Genomic DNA, 22831 nt, shown 5'->3' with positions numbered 1-22831 from the left:
TATCTTAGGTATTGTATTTTCCAGTTGTAAACTTTCCATTTGGTTTATTAAAAAATATTTTCTCTTTTTCTGCTGAGATACGCACCTTTTCATTTATTGCATGTGTGTTTTTCTTGACCTCCTGGAGCATAGTTAACATAGCTGCTTTAAGGTCCTTGTATGATCATTCCAGCATATGGGTCAGCATAGAGTTGGCATCTGTTTTCTGTTGAGATGGATACATTCTCCTGATTCTTTTTATCAGTTAATTTTTGAATGTAACTTGTGAATATAGTAGTCCCTTCTTATCTGTAGGAGTTCAAAGATCCCCAGTGGAATCCTGAAACCATGGATAATACCAAACCTTATGTATACTGTTTTTTCCTATACATACACACATATGATAAAGCTTAATTTGTAAATTAGGCACAGTAAGAGTAACAGCAATAACAATAATAAAATAGAATAATTCAAACAGTATACTATAATAAAAGTTATGTGAGTGTGGTCTGTCTCTCTCAAAATATCTTATTGCACTATATCTCCAGTAACTGAAGCCAGGGAAAGCAAAACTGCAGGTAAGATAAGGGGGACTACTGGATTCTCTTGTGTAGATGCTGGCTTATAATTCTGTAGCTGGCGATCTGTTTAGATAGTAGGCTCTGTCTTTCCTTTTGTTGGTTGAAACCTCAGTTCCTGTCCAAACCTGTGCTGTTTTGAGTCTGTCTGCACATGCACACTTCAGGGCAGCCTGAGCCTGGTGGGTTCATGTGCAGACCTAGAGGATTTTTCTCTGGTTCTCTCCCCTCCAGGATTCTCCCTGTAGCTCCTGTCTGCCTGGACTCCTTTTCCTGTTCCCCTGGGTAGAATGCAGCAGGCTTGTCTTAAGGATCTCAGTCACATTGCCACCACACTCCACAGGGGCAAAAGAGAGTAAGACAGAGAGGAAGCAGGAAGCTCATCCCAATAGCAGACCTTCCCAGTTTTGATTTCCCTGCGCATACATACAGTCTGCCATCTTTTATTCACTCAGAGTTCTTGGGGAGTTGTATTTTATCCAGTTTCTAGTTGTTGTCAGCAGAGGATAGGCCACAAGGGGCTCACAGTGCCATACCGGATCCAGACTCTTGTTTTTAGAAAAGATGGTTCTCTTCTTGGTTTATTCTCCCTGATTTGATGTGAGAACATGTCACGCAGTGTAACTCTTCTCTGCCTTTGTTTAATTTGTTCCCTCTGTCTGGGACTCCCTTGTCAGCTCCACTCCTAAAATTGCATGCACCCTTCACAGCCCAAGGAAGTCTGTCTCATTCTGTGGACGTTCCCACCTCCCTTTCCTGAGATCCCAAGCACTTTATTCACACTGGTAGGAGACATTTATGGATCCAGTCATTCATTATTTATTGAAATGTTAATCCAGTACCCACTTGTATTTATTTTTATGATTAAAAACAGTGAAAGCTTAAAATCAGTGGCAGCTTTAGGGAATGAGCCAGCACTGTGGTTGATGTGGGGATGAGGAGCCCAGAGCAGTGTGGTGAGAACAGGAAATGGCCAGCAAGGGTTGTATCTTGGGAGTAACAAAAAAAGAGGAAAAAGGAAAAAGAGATGTGAAGCATGATGGTTTATCTTCCCGCAGTGTTTCCTTCTCCCCTCTCCTCCCCCTCCCTCCCATACCCTCCCTTCCCCTCCACTCCCCTGCACTCCCCTCCCCTCTCCTTTCCTCTCCTTTTTTTCCTCTTTTTCCTTTCCTTTTCTTCTTTCCTTTCTTTCTTTCCTTCCACGCACAGGGTCTTGCTGTGCCACCCAGGCTGGAGTGCAGTGGTGCAGTCATAGCTCACTGCAGCCTCAAATTCCTGAGCTCAGGCGATCTTCCTGAGTAGCTGGGAATACAGGCTCATGCCACCATGCCCAGCTAATTTTTACATTTTTTGTCGAGATGAGGTATCACTATGTTGCCCAGGGTGTTCTCGAACTCCCTGGCCATACTGTTTCTAAGAAATTGGAAATGAGTTCCTGGAAAAACAACAGAAATTTACTTGATGGTTGATCAGGGATGAGCTTTGTATATTGGGGCCCTTTGTCAGTGTTACTAATATTAATAGAAATAAAATTACTTGGACAGAATCATACATGTAAATTATGATTCAAATAAAAAGAATTTTGAAGTTGGGCATGGTGGCACACGCCTATTGTTTCAGCTTCTTGGGAGGCTGAGGCAGGAGGATTGCTTGAGCCCAGGAATTCAAGGCTGTAGTGTGCTATGATTACATCTGTGAATAACTACTGCACTACAGGCTGGGCAATATAGTGAGGCCTGTCTCTAAAATAATAATAATTTAATAGCAACCTGGACTTCTCTTTTAAATTTTCATGGCTGGGCATGGTGGCTCATATCTGTAATCCCAGCCTTTAGAAGGATTCCTTGAGCCCAGGAGTTCGAGACCAGCCTGGCAACATAGCAAGCCTCCGTTTCTACAAAAAAATGTAAAACTTAGCTTGATGCGGTAGCACGCACCTGTAACCAACCCCGGCTATTTGGGAGGCTGAGGGAAGAGGACTGTGTGAGCTTAGGAGGTCGAGGCTGCAGTGAGCTGTGATTGCACCACTACACTCCAACATGGGCAACAGAGCAAGACCCTGTCTCAAAAAAAAAAAAAAAGAAAATTTTCAGTGATTATAAACTGTTTACTATTATGTATTTATCACCTTAAGTTGGGACATATAAGGAGCAAAATGGCTCAACACAAGGTATGTTACCCATTCATCAAAAGATAAAATTTAGGCCAGACATGATAGCTCACTCCTGTAATCCCAGCACTTTGGGAGGCCAAGGCAGGTGACCAAGGATCACCTGAGGGTCAGGAGTTCAAGACCAGCCTGGCCAACATGGTGAAACCCCGTCTCTACTAAAAATACAAAAATTATCTGGGTGTGGTAGTGCACTCCTGTAGTCCCAGCTACTCAGGAGGCTGAGGCAGGAGAATCGCTTGAACCCAGAAGGTGGAGGTTGCAGTAAGTTGAGATCGTGCCACTGCACTCCAGCCTGGGCGACAGAATGAGACTCCATCTCAAAAAAAAATAAGTAGGCCGGGTGCGGTGGCTTATGCCTGTAATCCTAGCACTTTGGGGGGCCGAGGTGGCCAGATAACGAGATCAGGAGATCGAGACCATCCTGGCTAACACAGTGAAACCCCGTCTCTACTAAAAATACAAAAAATTAGCCGGGTGTGGTGGCAGGCGCCTGTAGTCCCAGCTACTCAGGAGGCTGAGGCAGGAGAATGACGTGAACCCGGGAGGCAGAGCATGCCGTGAGCCTAGATGGTGCCACTGCACTCCAGCCTGGGCAACAGAGTGAGACTCCATCTCAAAAAAAAAAAGAACAAACATTTACTAAGGTTTAGAATTTCTGCCTGTAATTGCTATCCAGCAGCTTCCTATTCCTGAGTCTGTGACATTGTCTCATTTTTCTTTGTGTAGATGTTTCTTTCTCAGCAAAATAGAGGAGAAGCTTACCCCTCTTCCAGAAGATAATAGTATGAATGTGGATCAAGATGGAGACCCCAGTGACAGGATGGAAGTGCAAGAGCAGGAAGAAGATATCAGCTCCCTGATCAGGAGTTGCAAGTTTTCCATGAAAATGAAGATGATAGATAGTGCCCGGAAGCAGGTGGGTACTCGTGTCTGTCCTCCCTGCTGTGTCACAGGATTTTGCTAAATTAGCTTTTCTCTAATTTTAGCTTTTCTTTAGAGTCTGAACCTTAAAATAATTGGTAGGTGTTATTTTTTTTCTCTCTTTATAAGTAAACTTGGCCGGGTGCAGTGGCTCACACCTGTAATCTCAGCATTTTGAGAGGCCAAGGCAGGCGGATCACTTGAGCCCAGAAATTAGAGACCAGCTTGGGCAACAGAATGAGAGCCTGTCTCAGAGAAAAAGGAAACTTGAAGGAGCACTTATTCAAAACTCTCCAGAAAGCCTCTAGAGTTTATTATATTCCTGTTAATCATTTCAAAATGATTGTTAGCTGTTACTTGAAAAGCAGATAAACCTAATGTCAAGTTTGATCGTTAACAAAATGAATCCTTACCAGTTAGTTACAAATTATTTTTAGGTTTACTTTGTAGGAATTATCATTTAATACTAGGACCCCTTCTCGATATTAAGTATACATTGCTTACAAATTGCATGTAATCTATTTAAATGTATATAATCTTTAAACATACTACAGAAGCTTGCTATGTTAATGACCCTCTATCAATTGCTATTGCAAGGCAAAGGATGATATTCTAGTAGAAATAATACTTCTTTTTTGTAGCTTTAAATGCTCATTTATAGATTTTTCTTTGGACGAGTGTAATATCAAGTAAGAATTTTTATATTGCAAATAACAGAAAATCCAATTAGAGGCAGGCAGAGCAGGAACTGGATGAGAGAAAAGCAGGGTGTGGCCAGAAGGGGCGATCTGAACTGAAGGACTTAGTGGTGAGGGAGTTGGGGTCATGGGGAGAGGACCCAGTGTAGTTAGGAAACTGTCTGGCATGATGAGGGGAAAGACATGTTCCCTGCCATTGTTACTGTCTAGTGAGAGTGGGGGCTGCACACATGATGACAACAGCACTGGTGGGCAAAGAAGAGAGATGTCAGCAAAGCCTGGAGGGCGCAGGGAAGAGAAGAGCTTCTGCCTTGGACAGGGAGGTGTGTGGGGAAGGGGGATGTGATTTAGGGTAGGCTTTATGGGCATGGAAGGATTTGGACATGGGATGGCACTGGGTTTGCAGAGGGCGGGAGACTGCATCAGGAGGCCATTGAAGGTTCCATGCATGCTGGCTAGTTGTAAGCTGTGTGGGAGATTGACAGCTCTGGGGAAAGCAAAGGCAGAGAAAGACCAGGAAGCTCCACATTAGGGGAGTGGGGTGGGAGTGAGCAGGGCAAGAGAGGTGCTCTGTAAGGAGATCCAGGAGAACCCGAGGTGACAGGAGTGATGAGAGTGTCTGGCTGGAAACAACTCGGATTTCTAGCCTGGGTGGTTGAAAGGGCAGTAATTAGGAAGACCAAAGTCTGATGAAAATGCCTTTTGAAGCTTGAGAGAGAATTAGAGGTGTAGATTTAAAAAGACATCCATATAAGCAACTAAATAAAAAATGGGTCAATTGTATTCAGAATTAAAACTGTCGTGCCTTACCTGAGAAGCTGAAGAATGTATAAAGACAACTCATGTAATGGGAGAAACTATTTCCTGATCACATATCTAATAAGGGTCTAGTATCCAGAATTCATAAAGAATGCTTCACAACTGAACAACAAAGAGTCAAACAACCCAATTAAGAAATGGGCATGAAGTGTTTGAATAGACATTTCTCCAAAGAAGATAGGCAAATGGCCAACCAGCTCATGCAAAGATGCTCAGTATCCCTAGGCTTGAGGGAAATGCAAATCAAATCCACAAGGAGAGACCGCTTCACACCCACTGGGATGGCTGGAAGCAAATACACAGATAACAAAGCTTGGAGAAGATGGGGGAAACTGGAACCCTTCTGCACTGCTGGTGGGAATGTAAAATGGTGCATCTGCTGTGGAAAACAGTCTGGCATTTCCTCAAAAAGTTAAACATAGAGGCTGGTCCAAGTGCAGTGGTTTTTACGACTAATTGATCACAAACATTTAAGATTTCTTTGTTGATTCTCCACTTCTGATGCTTCACTTGACTATACTTTAAAAAAAAAAAGTTGAGGCCGGGCGCGATGGCTCACGCTTGTAATCCCAGCACTTTGGGAGGCCGAGACAGGTGGATCACCTGAGGTCAGGGGTTCGAGACCAGCCTGACCAACATGGTGAAACCCCGTCTCTTCTAAAAATACAAAAATTAGCTGGACGTGGTGGCACATGCCTGTAATCCCAGCTACTCGGGAGGCTGAGGCAGGAGAATCGCTTGAACCTGGGAGGTGGAGGTTGCAGAGAGCCAAGATTGTGCCACTGTGCTCCAGCCTGGTGACAAGAGCAAAACTTTGCCTCAAAAACAAAACAAAACAAAACAGTTGAACAGAGGTACCATATGACCCGACAATTCCACTCCCAGACCCATGAGAAACAAAAGCTTAAGCTCACATGGAAATTCATACACAAATGTTCACAGGAGCATTATTCAAAATAGCTGGAAAGGTGGAAACAACCCAAATAAGATGTGGCATGTCCAGCCGGGTGCAGTGGCTCAGGCCTGTAATTCCAGCACTTTGAGAGGCCAAGGCGGGTGGATCACTTGACGTCAGGAGTTTGAGATCAGTCTGGCCAACATGGCGAAACTCCATCTCTACTAAAAATACAAAAATTAGCCAGATGTGGTAGCACACACTTGTAATCCCAGGTACTTGGGAGACTGAGGCAGGAGAATTGTTTGAACCCGGGAGGCACAGGTTGCAGTGAGCCGAGATTGTGCCATTGCACTCCAGCCTGGGCAATAAGAGTGAAACTCCATCTCAAAAAAAAAAAAAAAAAAAAAAAAAGGTGGCATGTCCGTGCAATGGAGTATTATTCAGCCATAAGGAGGAAAGAAGTGCTGACAGGTGCTGCAACATGCATGAACATCATGCTAAGTAAAAGATGCGAGACACAAAATCACCACTTATTTTCTGATACCATTGTTACAGAATGTCTGGTGTAGGCAAATCCATAGAGACAGGAAGGGAATTTATGGTTGCCAGTGGCTGGGTAGTGACTCTGAACAGACAGTGAATTTCTTTTTGGGGTAATGAAAATGTTCTGGAATTAGGGGTGGTGGTTGTACAGCTTTGTAAATATACTAAAAAATACTGAATTGTACCCACCCTGCCCCACCCCCTGGAATTTTTTTTTTTTGGAGACTTGCTCTGTTGCCCAGGCTGGAGTACACAGCAGCTCACTGCAGCCTCAACCTCCCAGGTTCAAGTGATCCTACTACCTTAGTGTCCAGAGTAGCTGGGACTATAGGCACGTGCCATGGTGCTGGCTAATTTTTTAAATTTTTTAGAGACGGGGTCTTACCATGTTGCCTAGTCTGGTTTCAAATTCCTAGACTCAGGTAATCCTCCCTCTTTGGCCTTCCAAAATGCTGGGGTTACAGGCCTGAGCCACTAAACCTGGCCTGAATTGTACTCTTTAAATATGAATTATATCCCAGTGATAAATTTAGAGACATAATTGAAGCTAAAGAAATGGATTCGCTACTCTAAGGTGGATTGTGTCGTGCAAAGGGGGAAGCAGGCCAATTAGAAACTTCTGTCACTTGTGTATCATCATACCACCTTCTCTCTTTTTATTGTATTCATACAGAACAATTTCTCACTTGCCATGAAACTACTGAAGGAGCTGCATAAAGAGTCAAAAACCAGAGACGATTGGCTGGTGAGCTGGGTGCAGAGCTACTGCCGCCTGAGCCACTGCCGGAGCCGGTCCCAGGGCTGCTCTGAGCAGGTGCTCACTGTGCTGAAAACAGTCTCTTTGTTGGGTAAGTTGACCGCTTTTATCCACTTATATCTTAAAGGGCTGTGTTATATTGTCTTGTGTATCTTCTTCTTCTTTGTGCTGCATCATCTGACATTTGGGAGGTAAATCTTTGCAGTAATTTTAGGGAATATAGCAAAGTGAGCCAGAGAATGATAGTTTAATTATTTTGAAAACTTTGTGTTTGCATATAAGATGTAAACAAACATGAAAAGCCATTTCAGCCTGGGCGCAGTGGCTCACGCCTGTAATCCGAGCAATTTGGGCGACCGAGGTGGGTGGATCACGAGGTCAGGAGATCGAGAACATCCTGGCCAACGTGATGAAACCCCATCTCTACTAAAAATACAAAAACTAGGCTGGGCATGGTGGCTCATGCCTGTAATCCCAGCACTTTGGGAGGCTGAGGCAGGCAGATCATGAGGTCAGGAGATCGAGACCATCCTGGCTAACACAGTGAAACCCCGTCTCCACTGAAAATACAAAAAAATTAACCAGGCATGGTGGCGGGCGCCTGTAGTCCCAGCTACTCGGGAGGCTGAGGCAGGAGAATGGTGTGAACCCGGGAGGTAGAGCTTGCAGTGAACTGAGATCACACCACTGCACTCCACCCTGGACAACAGAGAAAGACTCCATCTCAAAAAGAAAAAAAAAAATTACAAAAACTAGCCGGGCGTGGTGGCAGGCGCCTGTCTTCGAAGCTGCTGTGGAGGCTGAGGCAGGAGAATGAACCTGGGAGGCGGAGGTTGCAGCGAGCCAAAATCGCGCCACTGCACTCCAGCCTGGATGACAACAGCAAAACTCCGTCTCAAAAAAAAAAAAAAAAAAAAAAAGCCATTTCCTCCCAAAATAGTTTAGTCTTTAAGACTACATTAAAGGAAGAAAGCTTTCTTGTACAGGTTTGGGTTTGGTCCCCCGCTCTGTTGCCCTGTGTCTGAGGGTGTGTGCTAGCATTCTGATCAGGCATGATCCAGCTGGTTCCCAGACCAGCTCTTAAGCATCAGCCTCAATAAAGGTGTCTAGAGGAGAAGCACTCTTTGTACACTGATCCCAAGAGCAGAAGATCATCCTAGTTGGATGTGGTGGCACGCACCCGTAGTCCCAGCTACTGGGGAGCCTGAGGCGGGAGGATGGCTTGAGATCAGGAGTTCGAGGCTGCAATGAGCCATGATTGTGCCTGTGTGAGTAGCCACTGTATTCTGGCCTGGGCAGTGTAGTGAGACCCTGTTTCTAAAAAAAGAAAAAGAAGAAGAAAATTATCCTTATGATTGCTAAATAATTATATGGGCTTTTTTGAGGGGAAGAGGAGGAGTTTGCTGATGTTAATATTAGTATCCATATACCCATATAATAATAATTACACAGAGTATGGTTGTAGTTCGTAACAGCCTTGCATGATAAGCAGGGCCAGTAGTTGTGATCCTGTATGTGAGATAACTTTGGCAGAGAACTGTCAGATCATGGGCAAGGAGGGCATGTGGTTGATCAGGCCTCCTAGTTTCAACACTGTTACCGCACCTCTGGACACTGCAGACTTAACCAGCGCTGGTTCAGCTCCTTGCCCGGAACCACACAGTCAGAGCAGAACTAGAACTTTAAATGCAGCAGTGCCTGTTGCTTCATTAGCTATGGGCCACAGTGCCAATTTAAAGATCTACTCTGGATTATTAATATATGTACAAACACATTAGTACCCATTTCCTATTCTTTATAACAGAATTAGGTGCTTTGAAAAATTGCAGAATGATGATGCTTGAATAAAAAGTTAATTCATAAAGTTTCAATTGCTTAGCCTCTGTGGGCTTTGATACAGTTACTTCTAACAAAGAACATTTTTCATTAATATGTGAGTTCAAGAAATTCCCTAGTCAGTATTTGAAGTCAGTTTTTTATACTTTCAACATTTATTTTTATTAATTTCTTAATAGAAAACAACTTTTAGGCCAAGCATGTTGGCTCACACTTGTAATCTCAGCGCTTTGGGAGGCCAAGGTGGGCAGATTGCTAGAGCTCAGGAGTTCGAGACCAGCGTGGGCAACATGGCGAAACCCCATCTCTACCAAAAATACAAAAAATAGCCGGGCATGGTGGTGCAAGCCTGTAGTCGCAGCTAATTGGGAGGTTGAGGTGGGAGGATCGCTTGAGCCTGGTAGGCAGGGGTTGCAGTGAGCCAAAATCGTGTCGTTGCACTCCAGCCTGGGTAACAGAGCGAGACCCTATCTCAAAAACAAAAGAAAAGAAAACGTTTATAGACAATGAATTTCTTCTTTTTAATTCCACACACACATACAAAATTTTTTTTTGTTTTGTTTGTTTTTTTAATCCAACAGATGAGAACAACGTGTCAAGCTACTTAAGCAAAAATATTCTGGCTTTCCGTGACCAGAACATTCTCTTGGGTACAACTTACAGGATCATAGCGAATGCTCTCAGCAATGAGCCAGCCTGCCTTGCTGAAATCGAGGAGGACAAGGCTAGAAGAATCTTAGAGCTTTCTGGATCCAGTTCAGAGGATTCAGAGAAGGTGATACTGGAGGAATGTTTTACGCTAGTGTGCTGTGTATGTCTTCAATGTGCAGTGTTCAGGCTACAGGAAAGTAATAATAAGGGTGTTGCTTTGTGTTTTTAAAATATATTTGACAGTTATGCACAGCCAATTTTCTTTTTATTTATGTATTTATTTTTATTTATTTTTTAAATTATTATTATACTTTAAGTTTTAGGGTACATGTGCACAATGTGCAGGTTAGTTACATATGTATGCATGTGCCATGCTGGTGTGCTGCACCCATTAACTCGTCATTTAGCATTAGGTATATCTCCCAATGCTATCCCTCCCCCGTCCCCCCACCCCACAACAGTCCCCAGAGTGTGATGTTCCCCTTCCTGTGTCCATGTGTTCTCATTGTTCAATTCCCACCTATGAGTGAGAACATGTGGTGTTTGGTTTTTTGTCCTTGAGATAGTTTACTGAGAATGATGATTTCCAATTTCATCCATGTCCCTACAAAGGACATGAACTCATCATTTTTTATGGCTGCATAGTATTCCATGGTGTATATGTGCCACATTTTCTTAATCCAGTCTGTCATTGTTGGACATTTGGGTTGGTTCCAAGTCTTTGCTATTGTGAATAGTGCCGCAATAAACATACGTGTGCATGTGTCTTTATAGCAGCATGATTTATAGTCCTTTGGGTATATACCCAGTAATGGGATGGCACGCACAGCCAATTTTCTTATGTGGAAAATTGACATACTCCGTGCTTCCTATTTATTTGAATGACACAAATTTTTTAATATTAAAAATCATGAATTTTAAATTTTTTTGAATTAAAAGAACTGTAGACAGTTCTTTTATGACTTTTGTTAATTAAATTTCCCCACCCATCACCATTCAGACGTCCCACCTGCTTATGGAACAAATCAGCCTTTTCTGCATTTTTATTTAGTGCCTGCTTTGCTTAGCTTCTTGCCGATTATTTTGTTTTTTTCAATAGTTACCTGCTTCCGTCTCATTCACTATGTCCTGCCTCACCTCAGTTGTGGGGCCTTGTCTTCTCCTTCCATGATGCTACTAGCGTCTGTGCAGGACACTGAGTGCAGGAGCCGACTTCCATCTCCCTCTTATATTCCCGACAGCCACGCACTCCACTGACCAGACCCAGCTCTGTGTTGCTTGTGCACCATCTGGCCCGCGCTGGGCTTGCATTTTTGTTTGGCCAGTTGTTACCTGCTGAGGATCTTGCTGGAATTGCTTGCTCCTTCACAGCCAGGGTGGACTCTTGTTTTTCCAGTTCCATAGCTTCAGTGTTATTTTGGAGCTGTTGATCCATTTATGTGTCATGAGTCACAAATGGAAAGCAGAGTTCTTTGAGAAAGCTTCAGTCATGCTCATGGGTTTAGGTCTCTGTGAATTCCAGGTGATCGCGGGTCTGTACCAGAGAGCATTCCAGCACCTCTCTGAGGCTGTGCAGGCGGCTGAGGAGGAGGCACAGCCTCCCTCCTGGAGCTGTGGGCCTGCAGCTGGGGTGATTGATGCTTACATGACGCTGGCAGATTTCTGTGACCAACAGCTGCGCAAGGAGGAAGAGAATGCATCAGGTGAATTGAAAATTAAAAAGCTAGTGTTCCATTATGTCAGCATAAAGTCTTATGAATTTTGTACATACCTTTGGTCTCCTCTTTGTTTGTTTTCAAATTACAAATATTTTGAAAATCCTACTGTCTTTTTAAGAGACAATGGCAGCCGGGCGCAGTGGATCACTTGAGGCCAGGAGTTCAAGACCAGCCTGGCCAACGTGGTGAAACCCCAACTCTACTAAGAATACAAAAAAATTAGCTGGGCGTGGTGGCCCATGCCTGTAGTCCCAGCTACTCAGGAGGCTGGGGCAGGAGAATTGCTTGAACCCAGGAGGCAGAGGTTGCAGTGAGCCGATATCCACTACTGCACACCAGCCTGGGTGACAGAGCGAGACTCCATCTCAAAAAAAAAAAAAGAGAGAGACAATGGCCTCTCTAAGCAACATGACCTACATTTAAATGGAGTCAAGTGGTCCTCTGTTTCCATTTGTTTAATTTCTACTTTGATATTTTGCTTGCAGCTTCAATATTACTGGCTCGTGTGGCCTGCTTCATGCTCCTGGAATAAAGTCAATAACCACCAGTTGCCCCTTATGTTCCCAGCCCAGGATTCAAACTGTGCTTCATGCAGAATGGGCACTCTAATGGAAGGATTTGGCTCCAGGATAGATACAAAACTGTACCTGGTGTTTGTTGGTGTAAAGTGGTAGTTAAGAAGAGAACAATGACACTACAAAATACAAGCCAAAAAGGGAAAGTGTTAGCATTTAACATCATAGTTTATGGATATTGGGATACATTGACCATTGCTTTCTTCTTTGGTGTCCTTGATAGTTATTGATTCTGCAGAACTGCAGGCGTATCCAGCACTTGTGGTGGAGAAAATGTTGAAAGCTTTAAAATTAAATTCCAATGAAGCCAGATTGAAGTTTCCTAGATTACTTCAGATTATAGAACGGTATCCAGAGGAGACTTTGAGCCTCATGACAAAAGAGGTTGGTGTCTTTATTCTACTTGGCGGTAAGGAACTTTACAGAACTTAAAGATACGCTTATTTATATTCAAACGCGTTAGTGTGTGCAGTGCATGTATTATAGCTTTTCCCAGCCAGCTGTGAATTCTGCTACATTCTGAGGACATAGGTAATTTAAAGCTGCAAAAACGAGTTTTCGCATTTACCCATTTTCCTCTGTGGGTGTTGATAAAAACACTGTGTCTGAACAAGGACCCAGAGAGATGGAGACGGGGTGTGTGGGATGGTAACGGGATCTTGTGTGGGAAACTTGTTGCCCCTGCAGATGAGGCTGTGGCCAGTCACATTTGCTGTGCCCAGTGCTCACCTGTCATTTAGCCCAGAGGGAGTGAGCAAGGTTCAGCTTGCATCCCACCTCCCAGGAGCACAGCATCTGCCAGCAGCACGGTGTCCAGAGGGTCTGGGAGCATGAGTGAGGGGTTAGCGTATGGACATGGGAGGAACCCGCACCCTTCCACGTGACCTGCCCCTTGGCCCCACCAAGGGCTGCACTGCCAGCTGCACTCCTGTCCTTTGGGCTCTGTCTGTGTGCAGGAGGGTTCCACTGACTTCATTTGCAAAGTGTAGGGCCTCTGAAAGGCTTCGTAGTTGACTTTTATAGACGTGTAACTGGAAGATAGGGCCAAGCTTTGAGTTGAAAATGTAATAGTTCAAAAAGGGTTACATGGTTCGTTCTCTATTAGCTTTGCATGGTGAGTTTTTAAGTAATGTTGATCTCTGGGCTGCGGGGACCCAGTTTGACTTTTAGGGCCCTAACCACTCCCTCCACCTTTTTCTGCATTCTGAATAGTAGACTTTCTCAGTAGGTATTAAACAGGTTAAGGTAAATTCAGAAATGCAACATGTATGTGTTTTTCTTCAAGATAAGTGAGCAAATAACTTCATTATGATTTTATTTTTTTCCAATATAATATAATATTTATACATGATAAAAACAGCATTTGAATTTGTGAGGACATGAAGTATTCACTCCACGTTGTCAAAACACCCAGTAGACACGTGCAGTGAAGCCGGTAGCCTCTCTGGTGAGCTTACATGAGCTGGGTGGACTGATCCTTCCTCATACGCCATGCTGTCCTCAGCTCACACGTGCACTCAGGAAGCTTGCCCATACTCAAGCCTCACGCTAGCATTGCAGACACATCAGGTTTTATCTTCAGAAAGACACCTTAAAAGTATCAGAGGAAAATGTGAACACATTTTTTTAAATGGTCTTGGAATGAAGAGACAAAAACCAGAATCCATGAAGGAAAATAGTTTGACTTCTATACAGAAAAAGAAAATACCGTATACAAAGTTAAAAAAATAAAAAGCCAGGTGCAGTGGCTCACGCCTGTAATCTCACCACTTTGGGAGGCCAAGGCGGGCAGATCACGAGGTCAGCAGTTCGAGACCAGCCTGGCCAACACGGTGAAACCCTACTAAAGAAACAAAAATTAGCTGGGCGTGGTGGCGAGCACCTGTAAACCCAGCTACTCGGGAGGCTGAGGCAGGAGAATCACTTGAACCCAGGACGTGGAGGTTGCAGTGAGCCGAGGTGGCGCCACTGCACTCTAGCCTAGACGACAGAGCAAGACTCTGTCTCAAAAAAAACAACAACAACAAAAAAAAAAAAATGAAGAAAAACGTTTGCAACACATATAAGAAACAAAAAGCTGACTTCGGCAATCTACAAAATAAATGGTCACAATAGACCAGTAGAAAATGGTGAGAGGAAATGCATGCGTGATTAAAGGATGTAAGGCAAATAAACATGGAACATACAGCCTCACTAATAATGTAAGTTGAAAATTTAAATTAGGTGTTTTTCACTTCTCAGATTGACAGTGATTTTATTTTTATTTATTTATTTATTTTTTATTTTTTTGGTGACGGAGTCTCGCTGTCACCCAGGCTGGAGTGCAGTGGCGTGATCTCGGCTCGACAGTGATTTTAAAAGTTGATTATGTGCAGTGTTGGTAAAGACTTTAGAAAGTAGTCAGTCTAATACTTTCAGAAATGAAAATTTGAAAAATTCTTTACCGTGGCTCATGCCTGTAATCCCAGCACTTTGGGAGGCCGAGGTGAACGGATCACGGGGTCAGGAGATTGAGACCATCCTGGCTAACACAGTGGAACCCTGTCTCTACTAAAAATACAAAAATTAGCTGGGCATGATGGCACATGCCTGTAGTCCCAGCTACTTGGGAGGCTGAGGCAGGAGAATCACTTGAACCCAGGAGGCGGAGGTTGCAGTGAGCCGAGATGGCGCCACTGCACTCCAGCCTGGGCAACACAGTGAGACTCTGTCTCATAAAAAAAAAAAAAATTCCATACCAATGTTTATTACAATTTTTAAAGTTGACACTGTAATTTTAGTTCTAGGAATTTATCCTACAGGTATATAGCACAAAGAGTTACGTGTACAGGGGACCAGGTGCGGTGGCTCATGCCTGTAATCCCAGCACTTTGGGAGGCCGAAGCAGGTGGATCACCTGAGGTCAGGAGTTCGAGACCAGCCTGGCCAACGTGGCAAAACTTTGTCTCTACTAAAAGTACAAAAATTAGCTGGGTATGGTAACGAGTGTCTGTAATCCCAGCTACTCGGAAGGCTGAGGTAGAAAGAATTGCTAAAACCCAGAAAGCAAAGGTTGCAGTGAACTGAGATCACGCCACAGCACTCCAGCCTGAGCGATACAGTGAGACTCCATCTCAAAAGAAAAAAAAAAAAAAAAAGGCCGGGTGCGGTGGCTCACGCCTGTAATCCCAGCCCTTTGGGAGGTCGAGGTGGGCCAATCACGAGGTCACGAGATCGAGACCATCCTGGCTTACATGGTGAAACCCCATCTCTACTAAAAATACAAAAAATTAGCCAGGCGTGGTGGCAGGCGCCTGTAGTCCCAGCTACTCGGGAGGCTGAGGTAGGAGAATGGCGTAAACCTGGGAGGCGGAGCTTGCAGTGAGCCGAGATCACACCACTGCACTCCAGCCTGGGTGACAATGAGACTCTGTCTCAAGAAAAAAAAAAAAAAAGAGTTGGCCAGGCACGGTGGCTCACGCCTGTAGTCCCAGCACTTTGGGAGGCCGAGGTGGGCAGGTCACGAGGTCAAGAGATTGAGACCATCCTGACCAACATGGTGAAACCCCCATCTCTACTAAAAATACGAAAATTAGCTGGGCATGGTGGCGCGCCTGTAGTCCCAGCTACTCAGAAGTCTGAGGCAGGAAGATTGCTTAAACCCAGGAGGCGGAGGTTGCAGTGAGCATCATGCCACTGCACTCCAGCCTGGTGACAGAGCGAGACCCCATCTCAAAAAAATAAATAAATAAATAAAGTTATGTGTACAGGGATGTCTACTGCAGCATTACCTGTGATAAAAAATTGAAATATTCATTATAGAGCAGTAAACAACATGGAATACTACACAGCCGCCAGGAGGAATGAAGTAGAAGATTTTTCTATACATCTGTCTAAGAACAACCAGCAGCAGCTGTCTCGTGTGATTCCATTCTTGCAACAAAAGACTGTTCTCCTGCACAGAAAGTGCCTGGGAGAGTCCAGTGGTTGCCGCAGCAGAAGAGAGCTAGGGGATGGAAGACTTGTTTTGTACTTGTGTTTTTATACTTCTGAGTTTTCTTTATTTTGGACATATGTTACTTTTATAACAGATGATGTGAGATGTTTTACTCAGCATTAAGTTTCAGCTCTCTGTTTTAGATCTCTTCCGTTCCCTGCTGGCAGTTCATCAGCTGGATCAGCCACATGGTGGCCTTACTGGACAAAGACCAAGCCGTTGCTGTTCAGCACTCTGTGGAAGAAATCACTGATAACTACCCGCAGGCTATTGTTTATCCCTTCATCATAAGCAGCGAAAGCTATTCCTTCAAGGATACTTCTACTGGTCATAAGAATAAGGAGTTTGTGGCAAGGTAGGTAATATTACAGAAGGAATAGGTTGATCAAATACTATAGGTTATAAAAATGTGGTTAAAGCACACACGTGGACACTACATTTGTTTTCAAATTAATTAGAGTTGTCATTGAAGAATAATCTTAGCCGTCGCTTTGTTGAATATATCTATTCTGGGTATGTTACTTGTTATAGGATGTATCTCCTTTAAATACTTTCATCTTACACTGCTAACAAAACATTCTGCTCATATGGTCATGATTGCTTGGGATACACTAGATGAGATGATTTTTGAAATCAGCTCCTGAAATTGTCCTGTAATTTAAAATACACAGAACGACTCTTCCTTTTAATTAGGACTCAGTAGATGGCCTCAAGTGTCATCCTGTCCACTCTTAAACGGATTTATGAGTTGAGACCGATGATGAGTGAGCAATAGTGCGCAACTATTTCAAGGATGCTTTGTACACAAACTGTGTAGTGTTTTAGTGACATTCTCCATCATGAGGTTTTGGGGTTTTTTGTTTGTTTTTAATTATGAGCAGATCTGCCTCATTATTTTGAATGTATTGATTTGAACAAGATGAAAAAAAGCGCTGGCATCTTTTTTTTTTTTTTTTTTTTTAGTTTTTTTAAATTAATTTATTTTTATTTTTATTTCTTTATTTTTTATTATTTTTTTTTTTGAGACAGTATTGTGCTGTCACCTAGTGCAGTGCAATCTCAGCTGCAACCTCCACCTCCCGGGTTTAAGCAGTTCTCCCTGCCTCAGCCTCCTGAGTAGCTGGGATTACAAGCGTGTGCCACCATGCCCAGCTAATTTTTGTATTTTTAGTAGCAACAGGGTTTTGCCACCTTGGCCAGGCTGGTCTCGAACTCCTGACCTCAGGTGACCTCAGGTGATCCGCCCACCTTGGCCTCCCAAAGTGCTAGGATTAGAGGCGTGAGCCACCATGCCCGGCTGAGGCCCAGCTTCTGTTGCAGTTAATGGGTGGCTTATCTGTGAACACACCCCTGCCCTACTGAGGCCCTGCCCACCATACTGTTTCTCTGAACAGACAGCTATTTTCTTGAAAAATAAAAGAAGAGAAAAAGATGCGAGAGACAGTGTGTCAAGAAAGTGACCTTGCTGGGCATGATGGTCTGTGCCTATAATACCAACTACTTGGGAGGCCGAGGTGGAAGAATCGCTTGAGGCCAAGAGTTCATGACCAGCCTTGGCAACATAGTGAGATCGCATGTCTAAAATAGTAAAATAAAAATAAGCTAAGCATGGTGGTGCGTGACTGTACTTCCAACCTAAACTTAGGAGGCTGAGGTGGGAGAATTGCTTGAGTACAGGAATTCAAGGCTGCAGTGAGCTATGACTGAACTTGTGAGTTGCCACTGCAGTCCAACCTGGACATCATAGTGAGACCCTGTTTTTTAAAAAGTGACCTTTTCTTTCATAATGTAACTTCAGAAACTATATATCGCGTTATATACGTCAAAACGTCAACATCAGTTGCAAGATTTGCTTTTATCTAAGAGCAGCTCTTTTTTTATTTTAATTTTTAATTTTTATGGGTACATAGTAGGTGTCTATGTTTATGGGGTACATGGGATATTTTGATACAGGCATACAGTGTGTAACAATCACATCAGGGTAAGTGGAGTATCCATCACTTCAAGCATTTATCACTTCTTTGTGTTATAAACATTCCAGTTATACTCTTTTAGTTATTTTTAAATGTACAATAAAAATTTACTGTAGTCAGGCCGGGTGCGGTGGCTCATGCCTGTAATCCCAGCACTTTGGGAGGCTGAAGTGGGCGGATCAGGAGGTCAGGAGATCGAGACCATCCTGGCTAATGCGGTGAAACCCCATCTCTACTAAAAATACAAAAAATTAGCCGGGCATGGTGGCGGGCGCCTATAGTCCCAGCTACTTGGGAGGCTGAGGCAGGAGAATGGCGTGAACCCGGGAGGCGGAGCTTGCAGTGAGCGGAGATCAAGCCACTGCACTCCAGCCTGGGTGACAGAGCAAAACTCCGTCTCAAAAAAAAAAAAAAATTTTACTGTGGTCACCCTGTTGTGCCACTAAATACTAGATCCTGTTTTTCCTAACTATATTTTTGTGCCCATTAACCATCCCCGCTTTCCACCTCCCCTCCCCATGAGTTCAATTGTTTTAATTTTTAGCTTCCACAAATGAGTAAGAACATGTGAAGTTTTTCTGTGCCTGACTTATTTCACATAATGTCCTTCAGTTCCATCCATGTTGTTTCAAGTGACAGGATCTCATTCTTTTTTATGGCTAAATAGTACTCTATTGCATGTATGTACTGCATTTTCTTCATTCATTTGTCTGTTGATGGACACTTAGGTTGCTTCCAAATTTTGGCCGTTGTGAATAGTGCTGCAATAAACATGGGAGTGCAGATATCATACTGATATCCTTTCTTTTGGGTATATATCCAGTAGTGGGATTTCTGGATTATATGGTACTTCTAGTTGTAATTTTTTTAGGAATCTCCATAGTGTTCTTCATAGTGGTTGTATGAGTTTACATTCCCACCAATAGTATACAAGGGTTCCTCTCTCTACATCCTTACCAGCATTCGTTATTGCTGGGGGTGAGATGATACCTCGTTGTGGTTTTGATTTGCATTTCTCTGATGTTCATTGATGTTGAGCATGTTTTTATATACCTGTTTGCCATTTGTATGTTTTCTTTTGAGAAATGTCTATTCAGATCCTTTGCCCCATTTTAAAATGAGATTGAATTTTTTTTTCCTGTTGAGTTGTTTGAGCTTGTTATGTATTTTGGTTGTTTTTTGTTTGTTTGTTTTTGAGGCGGTGTATTGCTCTGTTGCCCAGGGTAGAGTGCAGTGGCGCAATCTCTGCTCACTGCAACCTGCGCCTCCCGGGTTCAAGCGATTCTCCTGCCTCAGCCTCCTGAGTAGCTGGGATTACAGGCAAGCGCCACCATGCCCCGCTAATTTCTGTATTTTTAGTAGGGACAGGGTTTCACCATGTTGGCCAGGCTGGTCTCGAACGCCTGACCTCATGATCTGCCCACCTTGGCCTCCCATAGTGCTGGGATTACAGACATGAGCCACTGCGCCCGGCCATATTTTGCTTATTAATTCCTTGTCAGATGGGTAGTTTGCAAATGTTTTCTCCCATTCTGTGGGTTGTCCCTTCACTTTATTGTTTCCTTTGCTGTGCAGAAGCTTTTTGATTTGATGTGATCCTCCTGTTTGTCCATTTTAAATTTGGTTGCATGTGCCTGTGGGGTATTACTCAAGAAATCTTTGTGCCCAGACCAGTGTCCTGGAGAGTTTCCTGTTTTTGTTTTTGTTTTTGTAGTTTTATTGGTTGAGATCTTAGGTTTAAGTCTTTAATCCATTTGGATTTGATTTTTGTATGTGGTGAGAGATAGGGGTATAGTTTCATTATTCTGCATATGGATACCCAGTTTTCCCAGGACCATTTATTGGAGACTGTCCTTTCTCTGATGTATGTTCTTGGCACATTTGTGAAAAAATGGATTCACTGCAGGTGTGTGAATTTATTTCTGGGTTCTCTATTCTGTTCCATTGGCTTATGTGTCTGTGTTTATGCCAGTGTCATGCTGTTTGGGTTACTATAGCTCTGTAATATAATTTGAAGTTAGATAATGTGATTGTGCCAGTTTCATTCTTTTTGCTCAGGGTGGCTTTGGCTTTTTGCTCTGGGTCTTTTGTGGTTCCATACAAATTTTAGGATTATTTTTCCTATGTCTGTGAAGAATGTCATTGGTATTTTGATAAGGATTGTGTTGACTCTGTAGATTGCTTTGGGTAGTGTGGACAGATTTAACAGTATTGATTCTTCCCATCCATGAACATGAAGTAACTTTGCATTTCTTTGAGTCCTCTTCAATTTCTTTCATCCATGTTTTACAGTTTTCATTGTAGAGATCTTTCACTTCTTTGGCGAAGTTTATTCCTAAGTATTTTCTTTTATTTGTGGCTATTGTAAATAGAATTACTTCCATGATTTCTGTTTCAGATTGTTCACTGTTGGCATATAGAAATGCTACTGATTTTTGTATGTTGATTTTTGTATCTGCAGCTTTACTGAATTTATCAGTTCTGATGGTTTTGTGGTGGAGTCTTTAGGTGCCTCCAAATATAAGATCGTATCATCTGCAAGCAAGGATAATTTGACTTCTTCCTTTCTAATATAGATACCCTTTATTTCTTTCTCTTGTCAGCTTGCTGTAGCTAAGACTCCCAGTAGTATGTGGAATAACAGTGGGCATCCTTAACATGTTCAAGATCTTAGAGAAAGGTTTTCAGTTTTTCAGTGTTCAGTATGACACTAGCTGTGAGTGTGTTGTACATGGCTTTTATTGTGTTGAGATATGTTCCTTCTATACCTAATTGTTTGAGAGTTTTTTTTATCATGAAGGGATGTTGAATTTTATCAAATGCTTTTTCAACATCCGTTAAAATGATCAGTGGTTTTTGTCCTTTATTCTGTTGTGTAGATACGATTGATTTGTGTATTTGATCTATCCTTGATTGATTTGATCTATCCTTGCATCTCTAGAATAGGTCCCACTTGGTCATGATGAATAATCTTTTTAATGTGCTGTTGAATTTGGTTTGCAAGTATTTTGTTGAGGATTTTTGCATTAATGTTCATCAGGGATATTGGCCTGTAGTTTTCCTTTTATTTGATATGTCTTTATCTGGTTTTGGTATCAGGATAATACTGGCCTTGTAGAATGAGTTTGGACGTATTCCCTCCTCCCTTGTTTTTTGGAATAGTTTGAGTAGGATCGGTATTAATTCTTTTTTAAGAACCTCATCTCTTGATAGAATAGATGCTTCTTGCTTCATTTAACATTGGGTGGAATTTTAAATTACTATGTAGTTGGTTATATATATATGATATGTATAAATTATACTTAGTTATATATAACGTACATTATTTTATATATTTATAATATATAACTTATATATGTATGGTATATAAAATATATATTGATTTTTGGAAGATATTTGATTGCCTAAACTTTGTAAATTTTTTAAAATAGGATTAAAAGTAAGTTGGATCAAGGAGGAGTGATTCAAGATTTTATTAATGCCTTAGATCAGCTCTCTAATCCTGAACTGCTCTTTAAGGTAATGATAGAACGGCTTCTGGCACATAAAACATATAAGTTGGGTAAAACTTAATTGCAATCTAGCTTGATTTTTTTCTTACTTTTTTTTTCCCCTGACAGGATTGGAGCAATGATGTAAGAGCTGAACTAGCAAAAACCCCTGTAAATAAAAAAAACATTGAAAAAATGTATGAAAGAATGTATGCAGCCTTGGGTGACCCAAAGGCTCCAGGCCTGGGGGCCTTTAGAAGGAAGTTTATTCAGGTATGGACTGGCACAGCCTGCTATTTTGATAGCAGAGTCGTTGTGACAGTCAATAGTTACATTATTAAATGTAATAATATTTGTATTAAATGTAATCATTAATTTAACAGTTCTGCATTTAAAATGTCTGTTGAATGCTTTAGATCTCATGCTTTCTGTGACACATTGATAACATTTTTAGGTCGGCTGGTAGCAGGTGAGTCAGTAGGTAAAACCTCAGAGTTTCATTACACGTTGTTCATGCTCAGATTTTTAGATCTGAAAGTTACATATAGATTGGGATTTCCAATTCTTCAAATGGCTTGAATATTGGGCCAAGAAAATATTTGTGTGTTAAATAAGCTGATAAGTATTTTCAAGCACTTAGTTCAGGGCACAGTTCTGGGTGCTCAGGAGATACATGGAGAAGACAGATCCAGTCCCCAAATACAAAGGGGTTATGTGACAAAACTGCTCACCAAGAGCTGTGCCTAGGACAAGTGTGGTAAGTGTGAGATCTTTCAGAGGGTGCTGGAGTTGGAAGGGAAACACACCATCATTTGATGAGAATGATGGAGCAAGTAGACTGCAGTCAGCCCAGTTGCTACACCTTTGCAGCCTGCTTGGCTCCTTCTCTCCCTCCTCCATCTGGAGACTTGCCCTTGGGCTTGGCGTCAGCATCATTTCTCCTTTAGAGCCTTTCCCAACCCTCCCCACGCAGTGATCTCCAGAAGAGTCGAGTGTTCATCCTCTCTCACCTAAAACACCTTACTTTACAATCTCTCTGTTTAGCATGGGTCATACTGACTTTTCTTTCTAGTTTTTGTCAAAATTACTTTTATTCATTAAACCTCAAGAAATTTAAGGGCATAGATAAGTCTTGGAACTCTTGTTGCCAGAGTTCTCAAGTTCTACCATGTATAGGGCAAAGGAAGAGCTTTATCCTTTTTAAATAACTGCTTTGTTACTATATAATTCACATGGTCCTTAAGT

General features: G+C 42.5%; 1 protein-coding gene across 4 annotated transcripts in view; it reads left to right on the top strand.

The window, feature by feature from the left end:
• PRKDC (protein kinase, DNA-activated, catalytic subunit) overlaps window positions 1-22831 on the top strand; it is a 186397-nt gene that overhangs the window by 148753 nt on the left and 14813 nt on the right. For all 4 annotated transcript variants that reach the window (XM_055116536.2, XM_055116534.2, XM_055116535.2 and 1 more), the window contains exons 69-76: window positions 3457-3646; window positions 7283-7457; window positions 9784-9977; window positions 11376-11556; window positions 12370-12530; window positions 16266-16477; window positions 21527-21614; window positions 21716-21859. In XM_055116536.2, coding sequence (XP_054972511.2) covers window positions 3457-3646; window positions 7283-7457; window positions 9784-9977; window positions 11376-11556; window positions 12370-12530; window positions 16266-16477; window positions 21527-21614; window positions 21716-21859 — 1345 coding nt within the window. The remainder of the gene's footprint in view (window positions 1-3456; window positions 3647-7282; window positions 7458-9783; window positions 9978-11375; window positions 11557-12369; window positions 12531-16265; window positions 16478-21526; window positions 21615-21715; window positions 21860-22831) is intronic.

Source organism: Pan paniscus, chromosome 7 (genome assembly GCF_029289425.2).
Source record: "Pan paniscus chromosome 7, NHGRI_mPanPan1-v2.0_pri, whole genome shotgun sequence".
In the NCBI taxonomy this organism is placed as follows: Eukaryota; Metazoa; Chordata; class Mammalia; order Primates; family Hominidae; genus Pan; species Pan paniscus.
Note: the sequence above shows the minus strand (reverse complement) of the source record. Positions and strands in the feature narration are given on the sequence as shown.